At 37.2% G+C, this 25,441-nt stretch overlaps 1 protein-coding gene across 1 annotated transcript in view; it reads left to right on the top strand.

The window, feature by feature from the left end:
- The window catches only part of OTOGL (otogelin like), a 183,932-nt gene that overhangs the window by 109,332 nt on the left and 49,159 nt on the right, over positions 1-25,441 (top strand). The window contains exons 32-35 of the mRNA XM_027842532.1: positions 8,183-8,350; positions 10,272-10,550; positions 18,259-18,376; positions 24,844-24,923. Of these exons, the coding sequence (XP_027698333.1) occupies positions 8,183-8,350; positions 10,272-10,550; positions 18,259-18,376; positions 24,844-24,923 (645 nt within the window). The remainder of the gene's footprint in view (positions 1-8,182; positions 8,351-10,271; positions 10,551-18,258; positions 18,377-24,843; positions 24,924-25,441) is intronic.

Below are 25,441 nucleotides of genomic sequence, written 5' to 3'. Positions count from 1 at the left end.
GCAGCTAGAGTTCAGACTCAGTACTCCATGGGTTATATTCCAAATCCAAACCCCAATACATCTATAATGAAAATTAAAAAAAAAAGGAAAATGAAGAAAAGCTGTTCAGCAAAACCAAACAAATATATCAACTATGTCTGGTAATATGTATAATTTTATACATCCTGAAAGTCCCCACCTCTTCAGTGGAGGGAGGAAAATTATTTTCTCAGCTCTTCTCTGGGGCCAACTTTACTTACTATGATAACACATCATTCAGTTTTATTTTGTTGTCCTTTCTATTAACATTGTTATGTGTTTATATACGCATGTATATGTATATATGTAAATGTATATGCATACATATGTAAATGTGTAAAAATATTTCCCTGGTTCTGCTTAGTTCACTCTATGTCAGCTCATATAAGTCTTGCCATGCCTCTTTGAATTTTTCATATTAATCATTCCTTTACCTCAATGATTTCCTATTACATCAGTACACCACAATTTGTTTGGCTTTTCTCCAATCCCTGGGTACCTACTTTATTTCGACTTTGATTAGGCCTTGAATATTGAATCTCTACCTCTTTTTATAGAATCATTCCTTAGTTTCTTTTGCATTCTCCCAGTCTATCTTGGAGTTTATTGGGGTGTTTTCAGTTTCGAGTGCATTTTACATCAGTCACTTTAGAGGGAATGATTCCTGTTTCATTTGTCATGCTGTGTAGTTACCACAAAATACCACAAAATTGCTATAAGACAAAGAACCAGACTTGATGCCTACATAGAAGCCTATATACAGATTGAAGTTGGTTTGAAGCCTGTATACAGATTGAAGTTGGTTTATTCTCTGAAAATTTTAAAAAAAGATCAATAATAATAGAAGGCCAGGGAGATGGGAAAACATGCTATAGCAGTGGAAAGAAAAGAAGAAAAAATGGCAATATTCATGGGTGATAGGAATGAATGAGAGGAATTAAAGAGTAGCTAGAATGCTAATGTCTATTAGAAATAATAAGGTAATGAAACAATTATGTTGGCCTGGTGGGGGCATATCTTCTATCCACAGACCTGGGCTCTTTCTCAGGGCATGGTGACTGATTCTGAGGATGGGGTCTTTTTAAGGGGTATGATGTGGAATGAATTCTGTCCTTGTAGGGGAACTAATGTGGGGCCATAGTGAATCTGAAATGTGACAAGGGAAACTAAGGAAAATCCAGTGGGAGTTATGGGGTTCCCTCATGATGAACTTTAGGGGAACATTAGTCAACAGGAAAACAGGTGCCCACCTTGCACACCAAAACTGTGTAGTCACATCTGGTACAAGGGCACAGATTCTAGTGTTCCTAGTTTTTAGTTCATATAGTGGAAAGATCATTGGATTAGAAAACTGTGTATGAATTCTGGTTCTGGCAATTACTTCCTTTGTCACCTTGGGTCAGATTCTCTGGTCCTCAATGTCTTGGTCTGCCAAATGTGAGTGCTGGACAACATCACAGGTGTCAAACTCACCACTCTAAAACTCCTAATGGTCTCAAACCAGATTAAAATGTAACTGGGAAATATTTAACAAAAATAAACAAAAATACATGGATATATACTATACCATGTAGATCATCTTAATTTGTGGTTTTCCAAGTTGATATGCAGCCTGCAGGGATCCCTTTCTATTTGAATTTGACATTACTATACTACATGGCCTCTAAAGTCCCTTCTAATTCTAAATCTGTGATCCTATAATCCTTTGTAGGACATACCATGGCTTAAAATCTTCCCTGTTTGTTATTATACCACATGTGATCAAACTGCTAAAGAAAATAACAGTTATTCTGAGGAAAAATTTGAAATGTTTAGAAGACCTTAGAGGGCTTACTGCCACAAAATTCGATAATCCCTGACAAAAGAAAGGACAAGAGACCATGTCTGTATGTGTTCCTTTGTGGTGTTTGCTGAATTGAAAGTGGAGTTTTCTAGTTGTGTGTACTTTCTGTACTTTCAGACTCCTTTTATTTGATTAGACATTCTTATTACTGTTTTTAAAGTTTTCACTGCAGTGAATGGTTGCCTAAATAGACAGCTAAATTACAATCCTCCCTGGAGAAAATTAATGATAGGGTCAGTGCTCTTATTCCTTGTCACTAGTGAAATTGCATGAAAATAAATAGAGAAACAGGCCATTAATTCATTGTGGATTGTATTTAATTCAGAAACTTTCACTTTTTATACAAATGGATTTCTCAGTCAGTAATTATCTCTTCAGGTTGCTATAGTAAGAAGTTTATACAGTAGAGTTTGGGAGGAATATTTTATTATGTGTTTCAGCTTTATCTTGATATTCTTTTGGATGACCTCATTGGGTTTGGGAGGGAGGACCCTGAGGTTGAATGTGGATCTTGGTCTCAGAACATGGCCTGTAATCCATCAGGATGGTAACAATGAGTGTGTTGAGGAGCTGATTTGTTCCTATGGTTCATCTTAGGCTGTAAGTTGTTGGATGGCAAGCACTATGTGTATGGAATTCTTTGTTTACCACTTTTGCCATTAATAAACAAACAATAACAATGACATAAAAGGTAGTATGGGAAGGTAAATCCTTGAAACCAGGAAACTAGATTTAAGTTCTGTCTCTGATACATGTTGGCTATGTGACAACCCTAATTTTCAGGCACTCAGACTTTACACACACACACATACACACACACACACACACATTTATGAATATTTATATCATGCACATACACATTTGTATGTACACACATACATGTACCTGTATATAAATTTAGGCATATGGACACACAGACACACATGATACACGATATATACATGAACTAATGTGTGTATATATGCATGTACATATCTCTGTAGGTATACATATACATACAAACATATGTGTACTAGACCTTTGATGTCATTGTTACAGGGAATTCTCAGATGAGAAAAGATCTTAGATATTTGCTTAGGGCAGAAAAAGGTTAATTGTCTTTCCCAGGGTCACACAGCCATTATTTTTCAGAGTTGAGACTTGGACCCATGTCTTCCTGTCTTCGAGGCCAGCTCCCTCTCTATTACACTGTGCCATACCTCATATAAACATATAGGTAGGTAATTTACGGAGTTAGCATGGTGGAGCTGATCAAGAGCCAGCGAGCCAAGAAGACATGGATTCAAATCTTGTCTTTATCAAATATTAGCTCTGTGACTCTAGGCAACTTCTTGGTGGCCCAGGTAATTATCTAAGACTTTAACTTACAGATAAATTATTGATCTGCAGCAGCGGCGAGTGTCTCACACTGGGATTCCTCTACGCAGATGAAACCATAAGTTCAGATGAAAGTGACAAGACAAATTTATAGGTACACAATTTAGTTATTTAATTTAGCTTGCCTTGTTTTAAATGCATAGACTAGGTTGAAATAGGTTCCACCTGTTTCATCCCCTACCAAGATGTTAATTGCCTTTTTAAAATTTTTTCCCTTGATTTTGTTTCTTTGCCAATTTTTTTCTCTACCACTCTTGTTTGATTTTGAAAATCATCTGTTAGCTCTTCCAGGAATTCTTATTGGGCTTGTGTCTAAGTCACATTTTTCTTTGAGACTTTGCTTGTAGATATTTTAACTTCATTGTCCTCTCCTGAGTCTGTGTCTTGATCTTCCCTGTCACCATAGTTGATTTTTATGGTCAGATTTTTTTGTTGTTGTTGTTTGCTCATTTTCCCATTCTATTTATTGATTTGGAATTTTTTTTGTGATGTTAGACTCTATTCCCAATATAGGACAAGGAGGAGTTCTGTCTCAAGCTTCAGGCTTTTTCACACTGCTATTTTCAGAACTAGTTCCAGGGTTTTGGAGATTTTCAGTGTTTTCAAGGTAGTATCATTTAGGAAGAGATGTGGTCACTGCTCTTTTGGTCTTCACAATGGTGCTTACCTAAGAAGGGTTTCTTGGGATTGTAATTCATACTATTCCTTAGGGTCTCTCCTTCCCTGAGACTGTAAAAATACTGTTTTTTGTGCTCTCTGATGCCTAAGAGACAGAAGTGATATTACTTCTCAGTGCTTCCACTCACTCTTGACTGAAAGTACTCTTCTTTGCCCTGGAATTGTGATCCAGAAGTGGACATAGGCAATGGAGTTGCCAAACAGTTGTGTTTTAGGGCTCCCGCTTCCTCTCAAATGGAAATGCTCCTCTCTGTCTTTGAACTATGGCCCAGAAATGGGTCTGGGCAATGGAGATGCCAAACAGCTTCTGGTCCTGCATCCAGTGCTAGTGCAGGAGTCTTCTATAATCTCTTTCTGACCAGTTGCCAGGTTCCCTTATCATCTCTGGCTTGGGAGCTACCTAAGCTGCTGCTCTTTCTGTCTCCACCACCACTGGTGTTTTATCCATGTGGACTCTGGGCCAGCCTCCTCCACTGTGTCACAGATCTCTCTTTCTGATCTACATTGTCTTGGGCTGGAAAAATGTCTCACTCTGGCATTTTTGGGCCTCTGCCACTCCAGAATTTGATCTGTGGTGTTATTTTAAAGTTGTTTGGAGGGAAATTTTGGCAGAGCTTGACTGGGAGTAGCTTCTCTACTCCACCATCTTGGCTTTACCCCTGAAAGTCCTTTAATATACTTTTCATTCATTTGTCCTTTAAAGGGATAATTAGTGAATACCCAGGGAACCATGATTTCTAAGAGCCAGAATAGTTTTATCAAGAATAGTCATGCTAGGTTAATCTTACTTAGCACAGTGCCTGGCACATAATAATCACTTAATACATTTTTATTGCATTAAATTGAATTTTGAAAGGATTATGAAATTGGTTGATTAGGGGAATCCAAAACCCTGGAACCAGTTGGAACCAGGGGAATGCTGTCAGTACAGTTTGTCTAGATTTTAGCAGCACATTTGATAAATATTTCTTAGGATTGTAACTCAAGAACTTCTAGGATTCAAATCCTTCACTTAACACATGAGGAAACCAAAACTCAGGAAACTTAATTAACTTATCCAAGTTTCACAGATAGCATCAGAGGCAGGATTTGAACTCAAGTCCTTTTACTTTAGGAACAACCACTCTTCCTCCATACCTCTTAATCTCATACAGTTATTATGGGAGAAGATATAGAGATGTGGAATAGAAGATTATATAGTTACATGGATTCAGAAATGGTTAAATGGTTACACTCGAGTACTTACATATCTTCTTGGCAGGAGGTCACAGAGGGGCACTCTAGTATTTAGCCCCATGTAATATTTTTTATCAATGATTTGGATACAGGCATAAAATGGCATGCTTATAAAATGTCCAAGTAATACAATACAGGAATGATAATTAACACACTGAATAACAGAGTCAAGATCTCAAAAGGTCTTGATAGGCTAGAGCATTCTACTAAGATAAGGTTCAGTAAAGACAAGTGTGAAGTCTTACACTTTGGTTCAAAAATTCATAATACAAGTACAAGATAGGGGAGGCATGGTTCAATAGTAGTTTCTCTGAAAAAGATCTGAGGGTTTAATGACTGCAATCTCAAAGCTCAAAATGAGTCAAGCAGTGTGAGGTGATAGCCAAAAAACTAATGTAATCATGAGGGGACTTAGGAGAGGCATAGTTCACAGGAATATGAAAGTGACAGTCCTTCTTGTTCCTGGAGACCACACCTGGGGCAGTGTTTAGTTCAGGGCACCCCAGATTAGGAAGTATATTGATAAACTAGAGAGTGTCCAGAGGAGAACAATTAGTCCGGTGAAGTGTCTAAAGCTCATATCATATGATGATTTGTTGAAGGAACTTGGGAAGTTTAGCTTGGAGAAGATTCATGGGGGAAATGATGTCAGGCTGTGTTCAAATATTTGAAGAGCTATCATATAGGAGAGAGTGTATACTTGCTATGTTTGGCCTCTGAGGGCAGAACCAAGAAAATTTTTGAAGTTACAAAAAAGCAAATTTAGGCTTGATATCAGGCAAAATGTATTCATAATTAGAACCATAGAAAAATGAAATAGTCTTCCTCAAGAGGTGGTGGGTTACCCATCATAAGATGCTTTCAAGCAGAGGTTATGTGCCCATTTCTTAGGCATGTTATAGGTGGGATTTATTTTAGGATATGGGTTGGATGAGTTGCCAATAAGGTCTCTACAAACTCTAAAATCCTGTGATTCTAAGGGTACAGAGAGAATAGAAGGGTGTCAGGATAGGCTCTGAGTGACTCCCATCTTAGTGAGGGACAGATAATGCATGATACAGTAAAGGAGATTGAGAAGGACTTGAAGGAGGAAAAAGAGATTGGACCCAAAGAAAGAAAGGCAAGATAACTCAATGTCACAGAAGCCAAGGAATTATCTAGGAAGACAGGGTGGTAAACAATATCAAGAGGTGCACGATGGTCACGTAGAATGAGGACTGAGAGAAACACCGTTGAATCTGCATTTAAAAGATTATTAGAAGCTCATTTTTAGCCAAGCAGGGGATTAGGAAGTCAGAAAATAAGGGACTGAGAAGTGAGGGTTAGCTGAGGAAATAAAGGCAACAAGAACAGACATTTTATAGGAGTTTAGCTATGAAGGATAAGAGAAAGTTATATGATAATATTTTGAGAGATGGCAGGGCCAACACAATGTTTTGTTTTGTTTTGTTTTTCTTTATGATTAAGGGAGGTCAGGGAATATTTGTAGGTGGCATGAAAAGATCTAGTGGATAAAGATAAATTAAAGATGAGAATAAGGGAGCTGGTGATCCAGGGGGCAAAATCTTACACAAGACAGAAGGTAATGAGATCAAGCAGAAGGCTTGCCCTTCTGGAGGATATGATCCAATTCTTCTTCAGAGACTAAAATAATGAAAAGAAAGAATGAATTAAGCATTTATTGTATGATAAATGCCAGGCACTGTGCTCAACAGTGGTATTACAAACAAATGCAAAAAGACATTCTAATGGAAGAAGACAGCACAGAACAGAGAGCTTACCTACCAGTGCCTCATTTCACCCCGACATCAAACCTGAACATACAGGAGGCCAGCCTGAGTTAGGTCCACCCCTAACAACAGAAAATAGGTGGTTGAATTCATGATTGCTTTTTCTGTGCTACTCAGCCTCTCTCAGGTACACTACTAACCTTGGGCATGGCTTTGTAGATAGCTGTAATATTAAATAGATACTCTATATAATTAAGACTTCTGTGAGGCATGACATTACAGATGACCGTTATCTTTAAATGGGTGAACAGTACGGTGAGGCTTCTCACAAAATTCAGGAGTGTTACAGATAGGAAAAACAGAAACAAAAAACCATCCCTGCCCCCAAACCCTTAACAAACAAAAAACTAAACAAACAAAAGCCTTTTCAATACTTTAAAAATGTGAATTTGTCTTCTTTTTTTACAATTCAGCTAACCGTCTACTATGCCAGCTAGCTGATTGGGCCTCCTAAAAAAGAGATTATTTAGTTTTCTGGAATGATTTCCAAATAAACAAGAGTTTAGAGCATTAAGTATTACTTTTTGGATTATATGAATGGATAAAAGTAAGTGGGAAGGGATTGTATGGGGGGAAGGAGAGGACCTTGAAGTTACTTTGTGTAATATCCTCACCTAGAATTATTTTAACTGAAAAACACAAAGAGTTGAAGGAGAGATAAGTTTTTGGAAACTATGAAGATGCCTGAACATACATGTTTCTGAAACTGCTAAAAAGCAACTATGACATAGTGGATAGAGAGCCATTCTCCAAGCCAAGAAAACCTGGGTTCAAGACCTTCCTCTGACACATACTGGCTGTGTGTCCCTGGGCAAGTTTCTCAAATTCTCAGTATTCTAGACCGTAGGTGTCAAACATGTAGTCCACAGTGTCCCTGCAACATTTAGAATTACAAAATCAAGGCATGTCATAGTTACAAGAGACCTTAGATATTATCTTCTGCAATCCTCTGATTTTAAAGATGAGGAAACATGCTCAGAGAAGTTAACAAGTCATTTAACTCTTCCCAATTTGGAGCATTTTATTTTTGGAATGAAGTTCAACTATTTTTATTCAGGAGAAATGTTATTTCTTTTTAACAGTGAATTTAATTTGTCACAGCAAAAACACTCTATTATATGAAGTACAATTCTGTATCTGTTTTTTTTTTAAAGCTCATTAACAAGGTATTTAGTATAATGGTAGGAATAAGTGAAATCATCTATGAAAATTCACCCTTCTCTCATGTTTATTTCACCAGGGCTTGGAGAAGGACCATATATATTGGCTAGCTATGGAAGCCCTGGCACAGTTCTTGGAGCAAATATTACCAGTAGAAAAATCTTCCCTTTAAAAAGAACTAGTCCACATGATTTTGTGTTTCTTAGTTTTATGATAACTCCAGGACTTTTCAGAGAAAAAAAATCGTGTAAGTATGCTTTATATTTTGAAAAAAAAAGATCTTTGTTTTACATGGATATTAATAAATGGGAAAGAAAATACATTTATTTATTAAATTTATTAAATGTGTACCATGTCAGACACTATTGTGCTAAACATTTTACAAATATTATCTCATTTAATCCTCACAACAATCCTGTAAATTAGGTGCTATTCCTATTCTTATTTTATAGTCAAAGAAACTGAAGCAGACAGTGATTTTCCCAGGTTCACACAGTTAGTAAATATCTTATGTTACATCTGAACTTAAATCTTCCTGACTTGAGGCCTAGGGTTCTATGCACTGCTCCCTACCTGCCTCTAGATAATAGGGTTTCTCTTTTTTCAGTGGAATGTTAATTTCTTGAGGGCAGGATTTTTTTTTTTGTTCTGTCTTTGTATTCTTAACATCTCACATTGTAAGTACTTAATAAATGCTTTCTGTTTAAATTAGTATAAATGTATTAATTAATATGGATTCTTTTTTTCTAAAATACACCATATCATAAAATTTCCATATCACACCCTTATTTTATAGAGACACATTTTGCATTCTCAAGAAGAAAAAAGACCTTCTTCAAACTAATTTTTTAAGATGAAAAGACAAGAAAATAGATATTACTTTGAATATGAATTGAAGATAAAAAGTTTGAATATTCCAAGATGGAATCCTAGTGACATTCTAGATTCCAAAGTTTCATTGAGGCAATCTGTTTTCAGAATCTGGAATCTTAATATTGGATTTTAGGGAAATTCTCTTTGATCATCTTTTATTTCATATTTTCAAGAGATTGCTCAAATGGCATCTATAACCCCTAAATAAAAGCAATAAGAACTCATATATTGGCACTGAAAAAGACCTCTCATTTATTTATGACTCATAAATTAGGGAAACAAAGAATAATTTAGAAGTATCTGTGAATTCAGTATATCTCCTGATGATTTGATATGTCAAAAATGTAAAGCAGGGCAATTTGAGGTTTTTTCTTTAATTTTGAAAAATGACTATATTTCTTTTCTCTCCCTCTCTTTTCTGCCTTTTAATTTAGTCTTTCTCCAGCTTTTATGTGGTGATTCATATCTTCTATTGAATAGTAAAGTTATCTAAATAGATGCCTGGATAGGCATTAACTACTCATATTTTTTTCTAATTGATCAGTCAATCAATAAACATTTATTAAATGCCTACTATGTGTCAGACTCTGTGCTAAGCACTGGGAATACAAAAAGAGGAATAACATAGTCCTGCCTTGAAGGAGCTTACTGATGTGATGGAGGAGACAACATAGGTTCCTAGCATAATGATATTTCTAGATATATTAAAAGTAGAAAAGCCCATTAAAAATCCATCCAAGACCTTTTAGACATTTTTTTTTTACAATAAAAACCCTCTGTTTTCCAGACCATTTCTTATAGGACCTAAAGCTGTAAGGGACTTTAGCAATGACCTGACCTATTTCTACATTTTACAAATAAAGAAACTGAAGCTTAGAGAAATGAAGTGATTTGCCTAATTTAAGTAAAGCTGAGATTTGAACTCATGTCCTCTGATTCTCCATTTATTACATTATACTGCACTATGAGGCACACTGAGGCAGCTGCTGGTGGACCTGTGAATAGGTACAACCACTCTGGAAATCAATTTGGAATTATACACTAAACAGTCACTAAATTCTGCATGCCCTTTAACCCAGCTCTACCACCGCTAGTTCTATACCCCAAGCAAATCCAAGAAAGAAGAAAAAGTCCTTTATATAGGAAAGTATTTATTTCTAATGACAGTGTGATTTGGGGGGAGGGGAGAGGAAGACTATGATTTTAGCAGCCCAGTTATGTGTCCGTTGTTAACGATTTCATCACTTTTTTAGAAATGGAGCTGACTGTCTTTCTTCTCTCTTTCCTTGTTGCAGCTTTGTCACTGGTTTCCTTAGAATCTGCTGAAAGGCCGAACTACTTTCTCTTTGTCCATGAGGATGACACCCTTAGCTTGGAACGGTGGGAGGCAAACTCTGGTTTTCGCCGAAATGCCACATTTTTCCACCACCAGGGCCTCTGGATTCCCGGTTATAGTGCATTTGAGCTACACAGCAAGAAAGGGTTTTTCATCGTCTTCACTGATTCCACTGTCAAAGTCTCCAAATACGATGACTCTGAAGATTTTAAACATGCCAGTAGCTTTGTCATGGAAGGTATGCTTTGCGTGTCCTCAGAGAATACTGAGCTAATTCTATCCTAACAGTAATAATAATAACAACAAACATTTATTAAGCACCCTCCATGTGCCAGGTACTGTGCTAAGCACTTTGCAATTATTATCTCATTTGATCCTGACAAAAACCCTGAGAGGTAAATGTTATTATTTTCATTTTACAGATGATGAAACTAAGGGAAATCAAGGTTAAGTGAATTTCACAGGGTCACATAGCTACTAAATGTCTGAAGCTGGATTTGCAGCAGGTCTTCCTAATTCTAAACTCTCTAGGCACTGTGCAAAACTATCTCTCCCATTAGTCTCCTTGAGAGCCAGGACTGCCTTTTTTTTTAAACCATTCTTTCTATCCTCAGTGCCTAACATAGTGCCTGGCACATAGTAGGTGTTGAATAAATGTTTATTGACTGACTGATCCTGCCTCAACTTTGTAAAGACTCCTGTGGGATTCTCACAGCTATGTTGAGTCCTATGTGTCAGTAATGTTGAACTTTGTCATAAGCCCATATCCATTTCACAAGTAGGAATGATGCCATTCTGATAGTAGTGGGCAATCAAAGATTCTGTTCACTTTTTCCTCACTTCTTCCTTCAATCAGATTGGAGGCATCCCATGGACACTGCCTGTGTATTTCAGAAAGGGGGAAGAGGGAGCCATCCATAATAAATTGGAAGGTGGGGAAGAAAACAAATTATCAGGGGGAAAACCATGAACAGTATTAACTACAGAAAAAAAAGAGATGATCCAGAAAATATTGACAATTTGTGACCCATACACCTACTTTCTCATCTCTATAAAACATAATGATTTGCACATATATTAAAAGTATTTTTATGATAATATGAGAAGAGAATAGGGAGGCTTTCACAATCATTTTCCTACCGCAGACCACATTTTCACAGCAATTGACTCAATGGTGGCAAGGAAAAAAACCCCAAGGCAATTAGTATTTATTGATTTTTTTAAAAAAAAAACATTTGACTTGAGAGCAAAATAAAGCCTCCAACCAATTTTCTGCCATGCATAAGTTAAAATTATATGCAATTCCTTAGCAGATGCAACACAGAAAATGATTTCACATTTTTCTGATTCTAAATCACAAGTGAAACTTTAGGGAGATGTGTGCTCACAAAGGAAGTTCTCTATCATCCTGGAAGATGTCCAGTCAAGAGTTCAGAGGGAAGAAGGATCAGGGATTTAGACCTTCAAGGGAGCTTGGTCATCATACTGTCCAAACCCATCAGTTTAAAGATGAGAAAACTGACCTTGAGGTTAAGTCTAAGTCACAGCACTGGTCAGTGACAGAGAATATATCAGAAGCTATGTCATCTGTCTCCATAGCCAGTGCTTTCCCAGTCGGCCATGGTGCCTGGTGAGACTCTCTCTTCTGACGTTGGGCTCTTTACAGCTAGCCCCAAACCACTGCAATCTCCATAATAAAATTCATGACTGCTCAGAAGAGTCCAACCTGATAGTCCAAATGGGAAAAAAGAAGCATATTAAGAATGTCTCTAATGAAGGTGTACAGATGAATTGATAGCCCATTGAGTTAATCTATCAGTACATACTGCTTGAATAGACACTGCAGCTGAACAATGAACCAGGTCCAGAATAGAATAGGAGCAAGAGAGTGTTTGCATCTGGACTTTAAATGACCCCAATCTGTTTCCTGAAACAGAAGCCATGTTTTCTGGAGCAGCACAGTCTCTTGATTACACACATTCTGGACTCACTTACAGTCCCTGAAGCATCAAAGTTGAAGGTGACCCAAAGGGCAATTAATAAATGTACAATAGTTATAAATAGGATCCAGATGGTATAATGCTAGCTGATGAATGGCATATATGAGAAGTGATTTTAAAATTGCCATTCAAGAAATGTGTTGGAAAAGGAAGTACGCTATTATGTGAAGCAAGTGGAAGCCATAGCAGAGGGACATCTCCCCAAATGTTGAGCAGGTCATGATGAAATGCTGAAAGACCTAGAGGAGGATATCCAGTGGGTTAGTTATATACTCAGAGGAAGATTTATGGGAGGACACAGACAAGAGATACCCAGGATGAGAGGGCACAGATGCATGGTCATCTGAACTATTGATATCTCAATACCTTCTTGGAATTTTGTGACTAAAGCTTCCTCCAACACTGTAAGGAACTGTTCATTTTAGTGTACTATTACAGATTCAGTAATGAATAACTAACTGCCTGATATTCCTGAGAATGTATATATATATATATAAACAAGTCTAATTCCAGGGAAAGCCTTTTCCCACCAGGAGATGAAATAGCCAAACCCTCTTTGTTTTGTGTAGGGAAAGAAGACAAACCAAAAAGCAGATAATCACATGGTAGAAATTGAGTCCCCATGGGAAGGCTTCAAGCTGTGCTTCTTTCTGTGTAGTAGGCACAGTCAATCTTATCATGAGTAGGGTGAATAGTGGCTATTTGGCATTTAGCCTTTCATAGTCTGGCCCCTTCTTACCATTCCAGACTTTGTACATCCTTCTCTTTTCCACTTATTCCAGCCACAGTCATTTATTGGCAGCTCCTCAAACATGGCAGACTACTACCATGTCTTTGCACTGGTGCCTGGAATACTCTGCCCCCCACCGACCTCTTTTTTCCCTGGCTTCCTTCAAGACTCAAGTCAAGTCTTAACCTCTGTAAGAGGTCCTTCCCTGTCTCTCTAGCTGCTAATACCTTCTCCTCCCATTAGCTTTCATCTATTTTGTCTATATAACATATATAACTGGTTATTTACATTTTGCAATCTTCATTTAAATGTAAGCTCCTCAAGGACAGGCGCCATTTTTGTCTTTCTTTGTATCCTCAGAATTTGGCACAGTGCCTTGCATGCTATGGTTGGTTGTTGTTTGCTCTCAAAGAGGACCAAAATGACATCACTGTGTTACAGTCAAGTTACAGTGTGTCCGGCTGTGGCTGCTATATACAATTAATAAATGCTTCTTGCCTGACAAGGTTGGTGAGGGTGACATTAGAAATGACAATTTCTCATTTCTCTCTACATACTTAGATAGATCTCATATATTGAAATTATGGAGGCTTTACTGAAATCTTACCCTTACCCTATACTAGGACCATGTCTAGAATTCTATAAGGTAATGTCTTCATGAAGCATGAGAAGATTCCTCAGGTGACAGAAATTCCGAACTCAAGTACTGACCTTGATTTGGAATGCCCTTTCACAAGAGATGACTAGGCATCCATAGCAGCCCTGCCAGGTCTACATGCTGATATCATTAGACAAGACCATACTTTGCAAAGCCTTTCCTCCAGCAAGGCTGACAAAGGATTGACTGACTGCAAATACTGGACATAGGAATTGCTTAAATGTCTTTTTAATGAAGCACTTGTGGTCCTCACAAATGCGCCTCCCAGTCAGGCAGTCTGGATAAAGAACTGGCCTCAGAGCTAAGAAGAACTGACAAACTTTGTTTCTTACACATACTGGTTGTATGACCTTGAACAAGTCACTTAGCTTTCTTAACCTCAGTTTCTTCATTTGTAAAATGAGGATAATAATAGCATCTATTTCATAAGGTTGTTTTGAGGATCCAGTGAGATGAGTGATGTGTTTTGCTACTCTTAAAGCACTGTGTTAGCAATAATAGAATTAGAATAATTAGAATATTAATAATGTTTATTGTTTTTAACAAGGTAAGCTACCAATCTGCATTGGTAGAATCTTCTTGTTTAGTGGTTCCTTATATCAATGAAGTCACTCTATCCCTTTCCTGTTAGTGAAATTGTTATAGCCCACCAGCCATATGCGGATTATTCACATGCAGGTTTAATTAGGTATGCCATATCTTCACTTTATTTCTCTTAAAAGTCTTTCATAAAACTTCCACTCTTGATGCCTTGTTATGGAATTAGAGGTAATCCTCAGTGTTAAAAGTCTATACCAGTGGAAAACAAACTCTTTCAGTTCCTAAGACCAGCTTATAATCCGAGGAATCTGAGCACCAATCAGCTAAATTAGGAGGCTCAGCACCAGTTTGCCTGCAGGGTGATATGTTTTTAGTCATAACAGCTTCTGAAGACAAATTGAAGTAAGAGTAGATGCAATTCATACTGGTGGAGGGACTACCCTCACCTAGAAAATGAGAGATCTTTGAAGTTATATTTTGAACATCCAAACAATTGATGCAGCAGCTACATGGCACAGTGGATAGATTACTAGGCTTGGAGTCAGGAAGACCTGAGTTAAAATCTGGCCTCAGACATTTCCTAGCTATGTGACTGTGGGCAAATCACTTAACCTTGCTTGCCTCAATTTTCTCATCTGTAAAATGAGTTGGAGAAGGAAATGGCAAATGGTTTTCTTTGCCAAGAAAACTCCCAAATGGGCTTATGAAAAATCCATGACTGAAATCACTAAAAGACAACACTTTTTTAAATGTAGCAGCTGGAGTCACAATAAAAGCTCTAGGTCTTCCATATAATCCTTCAGTTCCATAGACAACAGCTAAGAAAAACTATTGACATTTTTACGGAGTTACAGAATCTCAAGGTTGAAAGGAACCCAGAGGCCATGCACTCCAACTCATGCCAGAAAAGGAATGATTTTTTGCCATTCCCAACAAGTGATCTCACATTATCTACTTGAAGACCTCCAAATAAGAGGAAACTTTCTATTTCCTGAAGCAGCTCATTCCCCTTTTAAACTGCCACAATTGTCAGGAAGTTTTCCTCAAGCAAAACTTAATCCTATTTCTTATGACTTCTGCCTATTGCTTTCTGGTTCTGTTTTTTGGGGATACGGAGAACAAATCTATCCCCTCTTCTTACCCTTGAAAATTCTTTCAACACATCATCTTGTTCTAATCAGGCTCTTCTAATGCAGTGAATGCTTTGAGCACTGATTCCTAGGGCTGTAAACAAGTAACTTTCTAAGAGGCTTTTCTGATAACCACTTACAGTGATATATAGAAGCTTCTCTGGGAAGGAACACAGTTTCCAACAATATCCACTTGGGTGATCCTTATAATCTTGAATGGAGAATGTATGACGGCATCAACAACTTTTGTGACTAGCCTCTTGAGAAAACCTTGTGAAAAGTGTCTTTATTGATGTATGTGATGCTACTAGAATGAACTTTCTTATGGTCATTTGTAAGCACTTTAGTGAATGTAGTATCCAGTCATGGTTGTTCTGGATAGAACGTATTTCTACCTCACCCCACCTCTTAAAATTCATGAATTAATCATTTATTAAGCACTTATTACATGCAAAGCACTGGGCTAAGCACCGTGGAGAAAAACAGAAGAGCAAGACAATTGCTGTTCTCATGGACTCACATTCTAATGGGGGAAGTTAACACACAGGGAAAGTGTTTTGGAACTCGTAACTCCTTTCAAGGTTCAGTGTAAGCACCATCTTCTTCATGAGGACTTTATGATTATGTCAATGGCTAGTTTCATGTCATCACTGTTTAATTATTTTTTGTACATTAGTGAACATGTTTTATCTCTCCCCTCTCCCCAGGAGAATGTAAACTCCTTGTATTGCATTTGTATTTGTACCCCCAACATGTAGTGCATGTAATATAGCCAATGACTTTTACATATTGTGAAACATATGTTTTCTGTGTTCTGTTTATCCTATTGACAAGTACTTTATGCCCGGATGCCATTTATATTAAAAGCTGTTCTAGTTTCAGTGACATGCAGTGATGCAGTGATACAGGTTCACTGGCTAGGACCTCATGTTAAGTCATTTGGATAAGAACTGGACCTATGATTTCATTGCTATAAGGAATTCCTAGATAAGAGAACTCCTACTGATGCTATTTAGCATCTTCTTTTCTTCTTCTCATCTCAAATGCTCCCTAGAGCACTAAGAAAGTAAGTGGTTTATCTGCAGTAATGTAGCCAATATTTGTCAGAAGTGAGACTTGAGCACAGATCTCATATGTGTAGGGCACCTAAATTTTCTTTTTTTTTAATTTTCTTTTTAATTTATTGAATAAAGCAAGCATTTCCATAGCATAGTACAATAAATAAGATGATTGCACATGAAACTACAAATCTACCACGAACAACTTGTTATTTCTTCCAAAATGATCAATTAAATTTTTTTTCTCGCCTTCCCCCCAGGCTACCATTAGACACAAATAGATATATATGTAAAATTATTCCATACATACCTCTACCTATCATTTCTTTCTCTGTATGCAGATAGTGTCTTTCTTAATATGTCCTTTATAGTTAATTGGGGTATTTTTAATAGTCAAAATAACTTATTCACTCAATGTCGTTCTTAAAACAATATTGCTGTTACTGTATACAGTGTTCTCTTGGTTCTGCTCATTTTGCTCATGATGAGCACCTAAACTTTCCATAAAGTTCTGCTACAATGACTCATAGCAATGTGGAGGTGACATTGGGTTTTTGGATGTCTATGCCAGATAGAATATAAACGCAAGCAGGTTCTACCATGCTGGATATCCATCAACCAAACACCAACAATTTTTTTAAAGACATACTATATGCCAAGCCCTGTGCTAGATGCTAGGGGTATAGAGACAAATATGAAACAGTCTTCTCCTCAAGGAGCTTTCTTTCTAAAGGAATGGGGAAGGTGGGAGACAACATAGACATGACCTTCATATGTGGTGCTGTCAATAGATTATATCTTTTTTCTGAGGACCAGACTATCTAAGCCAGGAGAGGTTCGTCACTAGTTGGCCTGGAGTTTGGTGATGAATTATTTGTCCTCTGTGAGAGGCAGCATGACATACTAGACAGAGAGCTGACTCAGAGCCAGGAAAGCCTGAATTTAAGCCCTACATATGACATATATTGTATGTATAACCCTATATAAGCTATTTTTACCCCAGTACTCTAGGTAACTCTTAAGGATTTTACCTTGCAGAAAGAGTACCTAAAATATTGGTAGAGGAAGTCTCTTGTAAGCTCTCTTTATCAATGAAATCACAGGTCATGTTAAAAAAATACATGTGAATCAGAAATTGGAAAGGATCTTGCCATCATGTTGGGGTCCTGCAAAATGTCAGAAACACAAAAGTTCAGGGACTTCTAATTTGTGTTTGAAAGTAGAAAGAAATTCACACAGCATATGAATTCCAGGAAACTAGTTTTCTGACTTAAAATTCTTGAATCGGTCACAAAGCAGAAATTTTAAGCTTAGATATTACTAAGATTTTAGGGAAGAGGACAAATTCAGTTGCTTACTAGTCTTACGTGAGAATGGAATAGTACTGCCAATGATTACCTAGCTTTTGAAGGATTCCACCTTCATCAAGAGAAAATGTGCTGCTATCAGACAGTAAAAACTGATATATAATATAGTTTCTGGATATTAGGCAATAGATGAATAAGGGATTCAACATGAATATCTTTTATTGCTACAAAACTACTCTGAACAACTTATGATATAAATCCCAGCAATATACAAACCACAGGAACTCAAAAGAACAAAAAACCTGTTGGGAATCACAGTAAGTCCTGGTATACATAACTAAACTTGACTGCACTGTTTTGATCACCATAGACTTATTATCTCTATGCTTTTAAATTCCAAGGAATTGACATTCAAGGGCTCTCCAGACTCTAGAATTCTACTTCATACTGCACACTGTCATTTTTTCAAGGTATGAATTCCTTAAAATACATAGTTTAACATTCTTGTTTTTTACTTTCCCAGAAATCCCAGCAACAGTACCTTATAGAAGAATGTGTGAGTGGCGATATGAACCATGTGCTACTCCATGTTTTAAGACTTGCAGTGATCCTGATGCACTTGCATGTAAATTTCTTCCACCGTAAGTAGCATTTCCTAGTTCCATGATCAATTTACATGACACATATATTGTAACTTCAGTTAATACTAACTTTCGTGGTTAAAAATGCTCCTTTAAATATTGAATGTAAGAAAACTTAGGACCTCAAGAACCTGAAGAAAAATTAGAGAAAATCTAGCCTCGCCTAATAGAGGAATACCTTTTACAATATCCCTGACAAGAGGTTATTCAGCCTTTTCTTGAATACAGCATGGCATATTGGGTAGGGGACTAGGCTTGGAGTCATGAAGACTTTGATTCAGATCCTGCCTTACTGTGCACTTTCTGTCTGTGAGCACTTGTGCAAGTCATTGAACAGCTCTGAGGCCTCAGTTTCCTCATTTGTAAAGTGAAGATCTTAGACTCAATGGTCTTTAAGGTCCATTTCAGCTTTAAAACTATGATCCAATGACTTCCATTGACAAAGTATTCACAATATAACCAGACAGATCATGGAACTGTACAACTGTCTACCTAGAATAAGAAGGGACCTTAGAGGTCTTTTAGTTCAACCCCTTTATTTAAAGTCTCAGAGAGTTTAAATGACTTGCCCAAGGTCACATGGGTAATAAGTTGCAAAGCCAGGATTTAAGCTCAGGTTTGTTGACTGATTCTAACTTCAGAATTCTTTCCACTGTATTGCACAGGAAGGCAATTTCATTTTAAAGCTTCTCTAATCTTTAGAATTTTCATCTTTGTATCACGCTACAATCCTCCCTACAATTTCCACCCACTGACCCTAGTTCTAACCTTTGAATTTATGAAGAAGAAATGTGCTCCTTCATCCAGAGGATAAATCTTCAAGTATTTGAGGGCAACTAGCCTGTTTCTTCCTTACTAAGCTAAGCATTCACAACTCCTTCCACTGTTAACCATAAATATGTTTTCTGGGTTCTAGTACCCTCTTCTACCAACTACAGATTGTTTATTCACTTCTTAATGTATGGCAGCCAGACACAGTACAGTATATTCTGGTACTATACATAGTATAAATACTATAGCATAGATACAATATATAGTACTGTACCTTGTATATGTAGTAGTATGTATTATATATAGTTGTATAATATATGGCACTAGGTATACAAGACACACTACTATACATTATATCTATACGTTGTACACACTATAAATATATCTATGCATTGGATGGGATATACATTGTATCTATACATCATATGTTATGAACATTGTATATTATATCAGATATGTATACAAGGCACAGTGCTATATATTGTATAGATATGGTGTGTAATACTATATATGGCATCTACATACATTGCATAGATATAATGTATTGAAAATGTTGCAGACACATTGTATCTGTATATCACTGACACCATACAGGACATAGATATGACACATAGTGACACACTCTATAGATACATTGTATCTACAAAATATTATACAGATACATTGTATCTATACCTTATAGATACCATACACTGTATAGACACAATGCATAGCATGTATACTGTATAAATACAGCATAGTTACCAAATATTGCATATATACATTGTACCTATACATTGTAGGCGTGCTACAATGTATAGGTACAATGTATAGCATAAACACTGTATAGATACATTGTATTCCATCCCCAAAATGCTGGAGAAGTTGTCATTCAGTCTCTACTTGAAAATTTCTAGGGTCAGGAAACCTAACCCCTCCCAAGTCAAGTGTATTCATGTTTGTACAGGTCTAATTGTGTGCATCTTTTTCATTCCATGAAAATAAAATATGCATCAATTAAATTTCCATCCACTGCTCCTGCTATGGTCCTCTGTGACACGTTTAATCAATCTCCCAAATGAAACCCTTTCAAATAATTGAAGGCAACTATGTTAAATACATAAAAGAATAATATGGAGACAGCAACTTGTCCTTATTATATCTATCCAAACTCCATTAACAAGATGAGAATAACTAAGTAATTAATAATACTAACAATGATTTGTATAGTGTTTTTTTTTTTGAGGCTTGTGCAACACTTAATATAAGGAAGAACTAACAAAGATTTATAAAATAAAATGGGCCTCATGAGTGTTCCATGACACCAAAGAACTTTAGGTGGAGTTTGGCTGACCACTTACCCAGGATGTTATAGAGAAAATTCATGATCGATCTAAGAGTTAGTCTAGAACATTCCCTTCAATGCTCAGATTCTGCGATTATTTATAGAAGAAAGCAGGAGAGGAAGATGGAAATGGGGATAATAATACTTATAGAAAGGAATAATTGATAAAGAGCTAACTTTGGAGTCGAGAAGATCTGGGTTCAGGGCCTGGTCCTAACGCATAATAGCTATGTGACCTTGAGCAAGTCACTTATTGCCTCAGATCCCTGAGCAACTCTATAGGATGATACATCACAGAAAGATTGCTGCTCTGCATTGTGGGAGGAAAAGTCCACACCAGAAGTTCCCTGCTCCAAGCACAGGTTCAGACTGTTCCAACCCTCAATCCAACCAAACTACACTTGAGCAAGATATCTTCCACTGGCAAGAAATGTTGGTCCTCCTATGTTCTCTCACTTGATAGGTGCCAGTCCTGTCATGGAATAGATCATGATATCGTGTAATATGATATGTTCAATATCATGTTACAAATATAATGCATTTTATATCATGTAATAGAGGCAAACCTGAGCCATGCCCACAAATGGTAAGTTCTGACTTATTAATGACTCTCACTCCCGTGCAACCCCATTCTCACCTTTGTAATAAGGGTGGTAGAGCCATCAAAAGGTGAATAGAGTGAGCTTCTCCAAGTATTTCTGTTAGTATTATAACTAGAGCAGCTACTTGAAACAGTGGGTAGAGGGCTGAATCTGCAGTCTGGAAGATAACCAGTTCAAATATAGCTTTAGACACTAAGTAGCTGTGTGACCCTAGGCAAGTCACACCTACCTCCCAGGGTTGTTGTGAGGATAAAATGGGTTTGCAAACATTAATGCACTATATAAATGCTAGCTATTATTCTTATTAAAGTGAGATCTGTAATGGCCAACATGTTCCTAGAGGAAGCAAACCACATCAATGTTGGCATTCTTGCTATGCACAGAGTTACCCCAAAGAAGGCATATCATTTTATATATGGCATATGTATTTGTTATAGTTATATATAGATACATTTTTGGAGATGTAGGCATGGAGTAGTGAATAGAGTTGCCTTGTTGATCATGGGTTCTAGTCCTAGTTCTCACATGCTGGCTTTGTGACCCTGGGCACGCAAGACCCCGAACAATTCTGTAAGTCAGATTCTAAGTGACAGAGCAGATGCCATTGTGCATTGGAGAAAGGAGTTTCCTCATGGAGAATTTTCTTCCCAGATGAAAACACAGATCTGTGTCTTCACATGAGTGTATGTATGTATGTATGTATGTCTATACAACACATCTATGAATACATACATATATTTATAGATATATCAATATCCTTAAAGTACTACTAAATGTCACCACTTTAGCTAATATATTATATAATTGGATTGAAAAACAGGTATAGGTATGATATCAAATGTTCATCTTAGAAAGATAAAGTCAATTTTACTGGGAAATAATGGGGTAAAAATAGTTGGAATTTTGCTTCTGTCTACTCCATGTTGCACATCGCCATTGTTTAACAAATGTTAATTGAGAAGTAAAAGAAAAGATAAACATTTATTCCTACTAAACATTTAAATCTACCATGTGTCAGGCCCTGTGCTAATAAGTGATTTTTGCAATTATCTCATTTGATCCTCACAACTCTGCAAGGTAGGCACTGTTACATTATCTCCACTTTACACAGTTAAGAAAACTGAGGCAAAAAGAAGTTAAGTGCCTCACCTAAGGATACACAACTAGGAAGTACCTGAAACTGGATTTGAACTCATGTATTCCTGCATATAGTCCCCGTGCTCTATCCATTGCACCACCTCGCTGCCTCATCCATTGAAAAGATAAGGGTTTCATAAGTATGGGCACTTCCCTTCAGGTATATAGATTGCAATATATCTACCTTCGTAGATAGATTCATGAATTGTGACCAAAAAATTCATCATCTGGTGGGCAGACTGCTAGTGATGAGCCTCTCCTTAGCTAGCCTGGTCCTTATAAGATATTTTACCACTCGGACTCAACCCAAAGCTTAAAGCTTCGTAGAACCTACAGGAAATAAGAATTGGTCCTCTACTGATTTAGCATTTGGGAACATATTCATCTTTTCATGAAATAAAGTCCTCGGCCATTTGTTACAAAATAAATTGCTTACCAAGACCCAGTGATAGTGTGTGGCCTCCATACTTTGTCAGCTACGTGAAAGGTTGTTGATGTTTTTTCCTCTCTCATTTTCAGGTTTGGCAGGAATTCAGATGAAATATAGTGGGGAACATGATATACACAGTCCAAACGAAAGCTGTGAAACGAGCAGTTTATTTAATTGATCATCCTGGTCATTTCCAAAGGAAAATGCTTAGGTGGCACAAGTAACTAAGAAAGCTAAAAGAGACTGCAGTGAAATCTGAAACCAACATCATTTTCTTTTTCTTTAATGCCTTCAAGAATAGTTCCACCTATGGGCTGAGTGCCCCCTAGTGGCAGTTTTAGCCTGAATCCTAGGCTCATTGGTTTGAGGGCAAATAGTGATGCTAGGATCACGGATTTCAATGTGGGCGGAAGCCATCTAGTCTGACCTTCTCATTTTACAGGTGAAGAAACTGAAGGCTAGCAGCTTTCTGAAAGCTGAATACTTAATAAGCAGATTTGGTCCTAGATTTTGACTCCAGATGCATTTAATTTTCTGTTACCTCATGCTGCCTAATTACATTGCAATCAATTAATCAGTTAACTATTGAATTGTAAAATTTTGCACCTTTAGAAGGCCTTAAAGATCACCTGGTAGATCTCCTTCATTTTACAGGAGAGGAAAGTGAATAGAAATGAAAACTGTGTCTTCCCAGAGAGTGTCAGTGTATTTATGGCCCAGGTTTATAGATAGATCTATACATCCAGACCTAGTCTGTCTCCTGAGCTCAAGGGTCGCATTACCAGCTACCAAATGGATGTTTTCAATTAGACGTCCCATGTTTTTGTTGGGGGGTGGGGGAAGTAACTAGACCTTTGGTTTCACTGGTATTGGGAACTTCCCATAAGAAAATTCCATCCTTCCCAATGTAGATTGCCACCTACTTTACAATGTGTAGTCTTAGAGAGCTACCTAGGGCACTGAGAGGCACTTGGCCAGGGTTACATAGCCAATATGAATGATTTTACACTAAATGTATCCAAAACAGAATTCATTCTATTTCCCCCTAAATCCACCTCTCTTCAGAACTTCCCTATTCCTACGGTGGGCACCACAATTTTCCCAGTCACCCAGTTTTGCAATCTGTGTCTTTCTTGATTTCCTGGTTTCATTCATCCCCCAGTTTTGCCAGTTTTTGAGAATTCAGCCTTTACAACATTCCTCACATCTGTCTCTTCTCTCCACATACATGGTCAACGCCTCAGCTCAGTCCTTAATCGCTTTTAACCTGGATATGGCAATAGCCTCCTAATTGATATCTTTACTTTTAGTGTCACTTCTTCATCTTCCACACAGCTGCCAAATTTCTATTCCTAAAAAGCATGTTTGCCCATGTCACTTTCCTGACTTAAGAAGCTCCAGGAATTCCTATTGTCTCTATGAAAAACAGAAAATCCTCTTTTTGTCATTTGAAATATTTCACAACTGGGGCCAGGCCACCTTTCCAGTTATGCTATACATCACTTTACTCAATAACCTACCTGCTATTCCTGTGCATAACATTGCATCTCCTCTGTGTTTGCCTTTGGCTAGGCTATCCCTCATGCCTGGAATGTTCTTCCTCCTCGAATCTGAGATACTTTGTTTCCTTCAAAGCTCACGCCTCCAAGCATCCCTTCCTCCTGCAATTACATTGTATTTACTGTGTATACATTTTGTATTTCCTTATTTCTTCCTATAGAATATAAACTCCTCAAGGGCAGAGACTTTGACTTTTACCTTTGTAGTCCAATCTGGAATGTATATATTTAGTGGTTAACAAACATTTTTGATGGATTGTTTTAAGAAGAACATGAGCAAGTTTTTCTTTTATTTTTTAATTGCACTGAGATCATTAACAATAAGGTGATAGAAACATCTTTAAATAACACTGAGTGACAGGAATATGTTGAGAACCTTGTTGAAGTCATACAGCATCTCTACGCCTTGCTAATGTGTGAATTTAGGGGAAGAGGACATGAGATTCAATTTTCATGGAAGGCTGCAATAGCTATCAGAATCTGACTAGGCCATAAAAGAAATTTTGGAAGATAATACCTCTGTTAAATACATCACAGTGGTTTCACATAGTAGGCATTTAATAAATGTTTTTTCACTCATTGTGATTCTATCTTTTCTTACTTCAAGAATGATTCTTATGCCTTTTTAAAATACATATTTAAAGGGTTGAAGGATGCTTGCCATATTGTCCTAAGAACATGATCCTTGATGAAGTCACACTTAAATGTGTTTATCCTGCAGACTGTAAGTATGTGTTTTATTTTATTATGTAGAAATGTTGTTTGTTTCTCTATGTAGTGGCTAATAAGTTTCTTATCATCAATCATCTGTCATGGTGTCATCCCTTTCCTTTGGTCCATGGTTGATATTTGTTCATGTTCATTATATAATTTCTCATCACTACTTCTTCCTAAAGCATATTTTAACCCTAAGACTCCTGCATCCAGTGGCTTTCAATGTAGGAGCCAAAGACTCCTGGGGGCTTTCAGGTTTACTGTAATGGGTTCAAGAATCCTATGTATATAAAGTCTTGCCATTCTTATCTTTAGCTTCTAAAATAGATAGAACAAGACTCAGTACAACATAAAAATCAGACATACCTCTATATACTGAGTGGCAGCATGCATGGCCTAACAGAGAGCACTGGACTTAATTGCATTTATACAAAATTGTACATATTGTTTCCTCTGATAGAATGGAAGCTCCTTGAAGGCAGGGATGGTTTCATTTTTATCTTTGTATACCCAGCACCTACCACAGCA

The sequence above is a fragment of the Vombatus ursinus genome, unplaced genomic scaffold, assembly GCF_900497805.2.
Source record: "Vombatus ursinus unplaced genomic scaffold, bare-nosed wombat genome assembly UNPS02014874.1, whole genome shotgun sequence".
Lineage (NCBI taxonomy): Eukaryota > Metazoa > Chordata > Mammalia > Diprotodontia > Vombatidae > Vombatus > Vombatus ursinus.
This window is presented reverse-complemented; position numbering and strand designations above follow the sequence as displayed.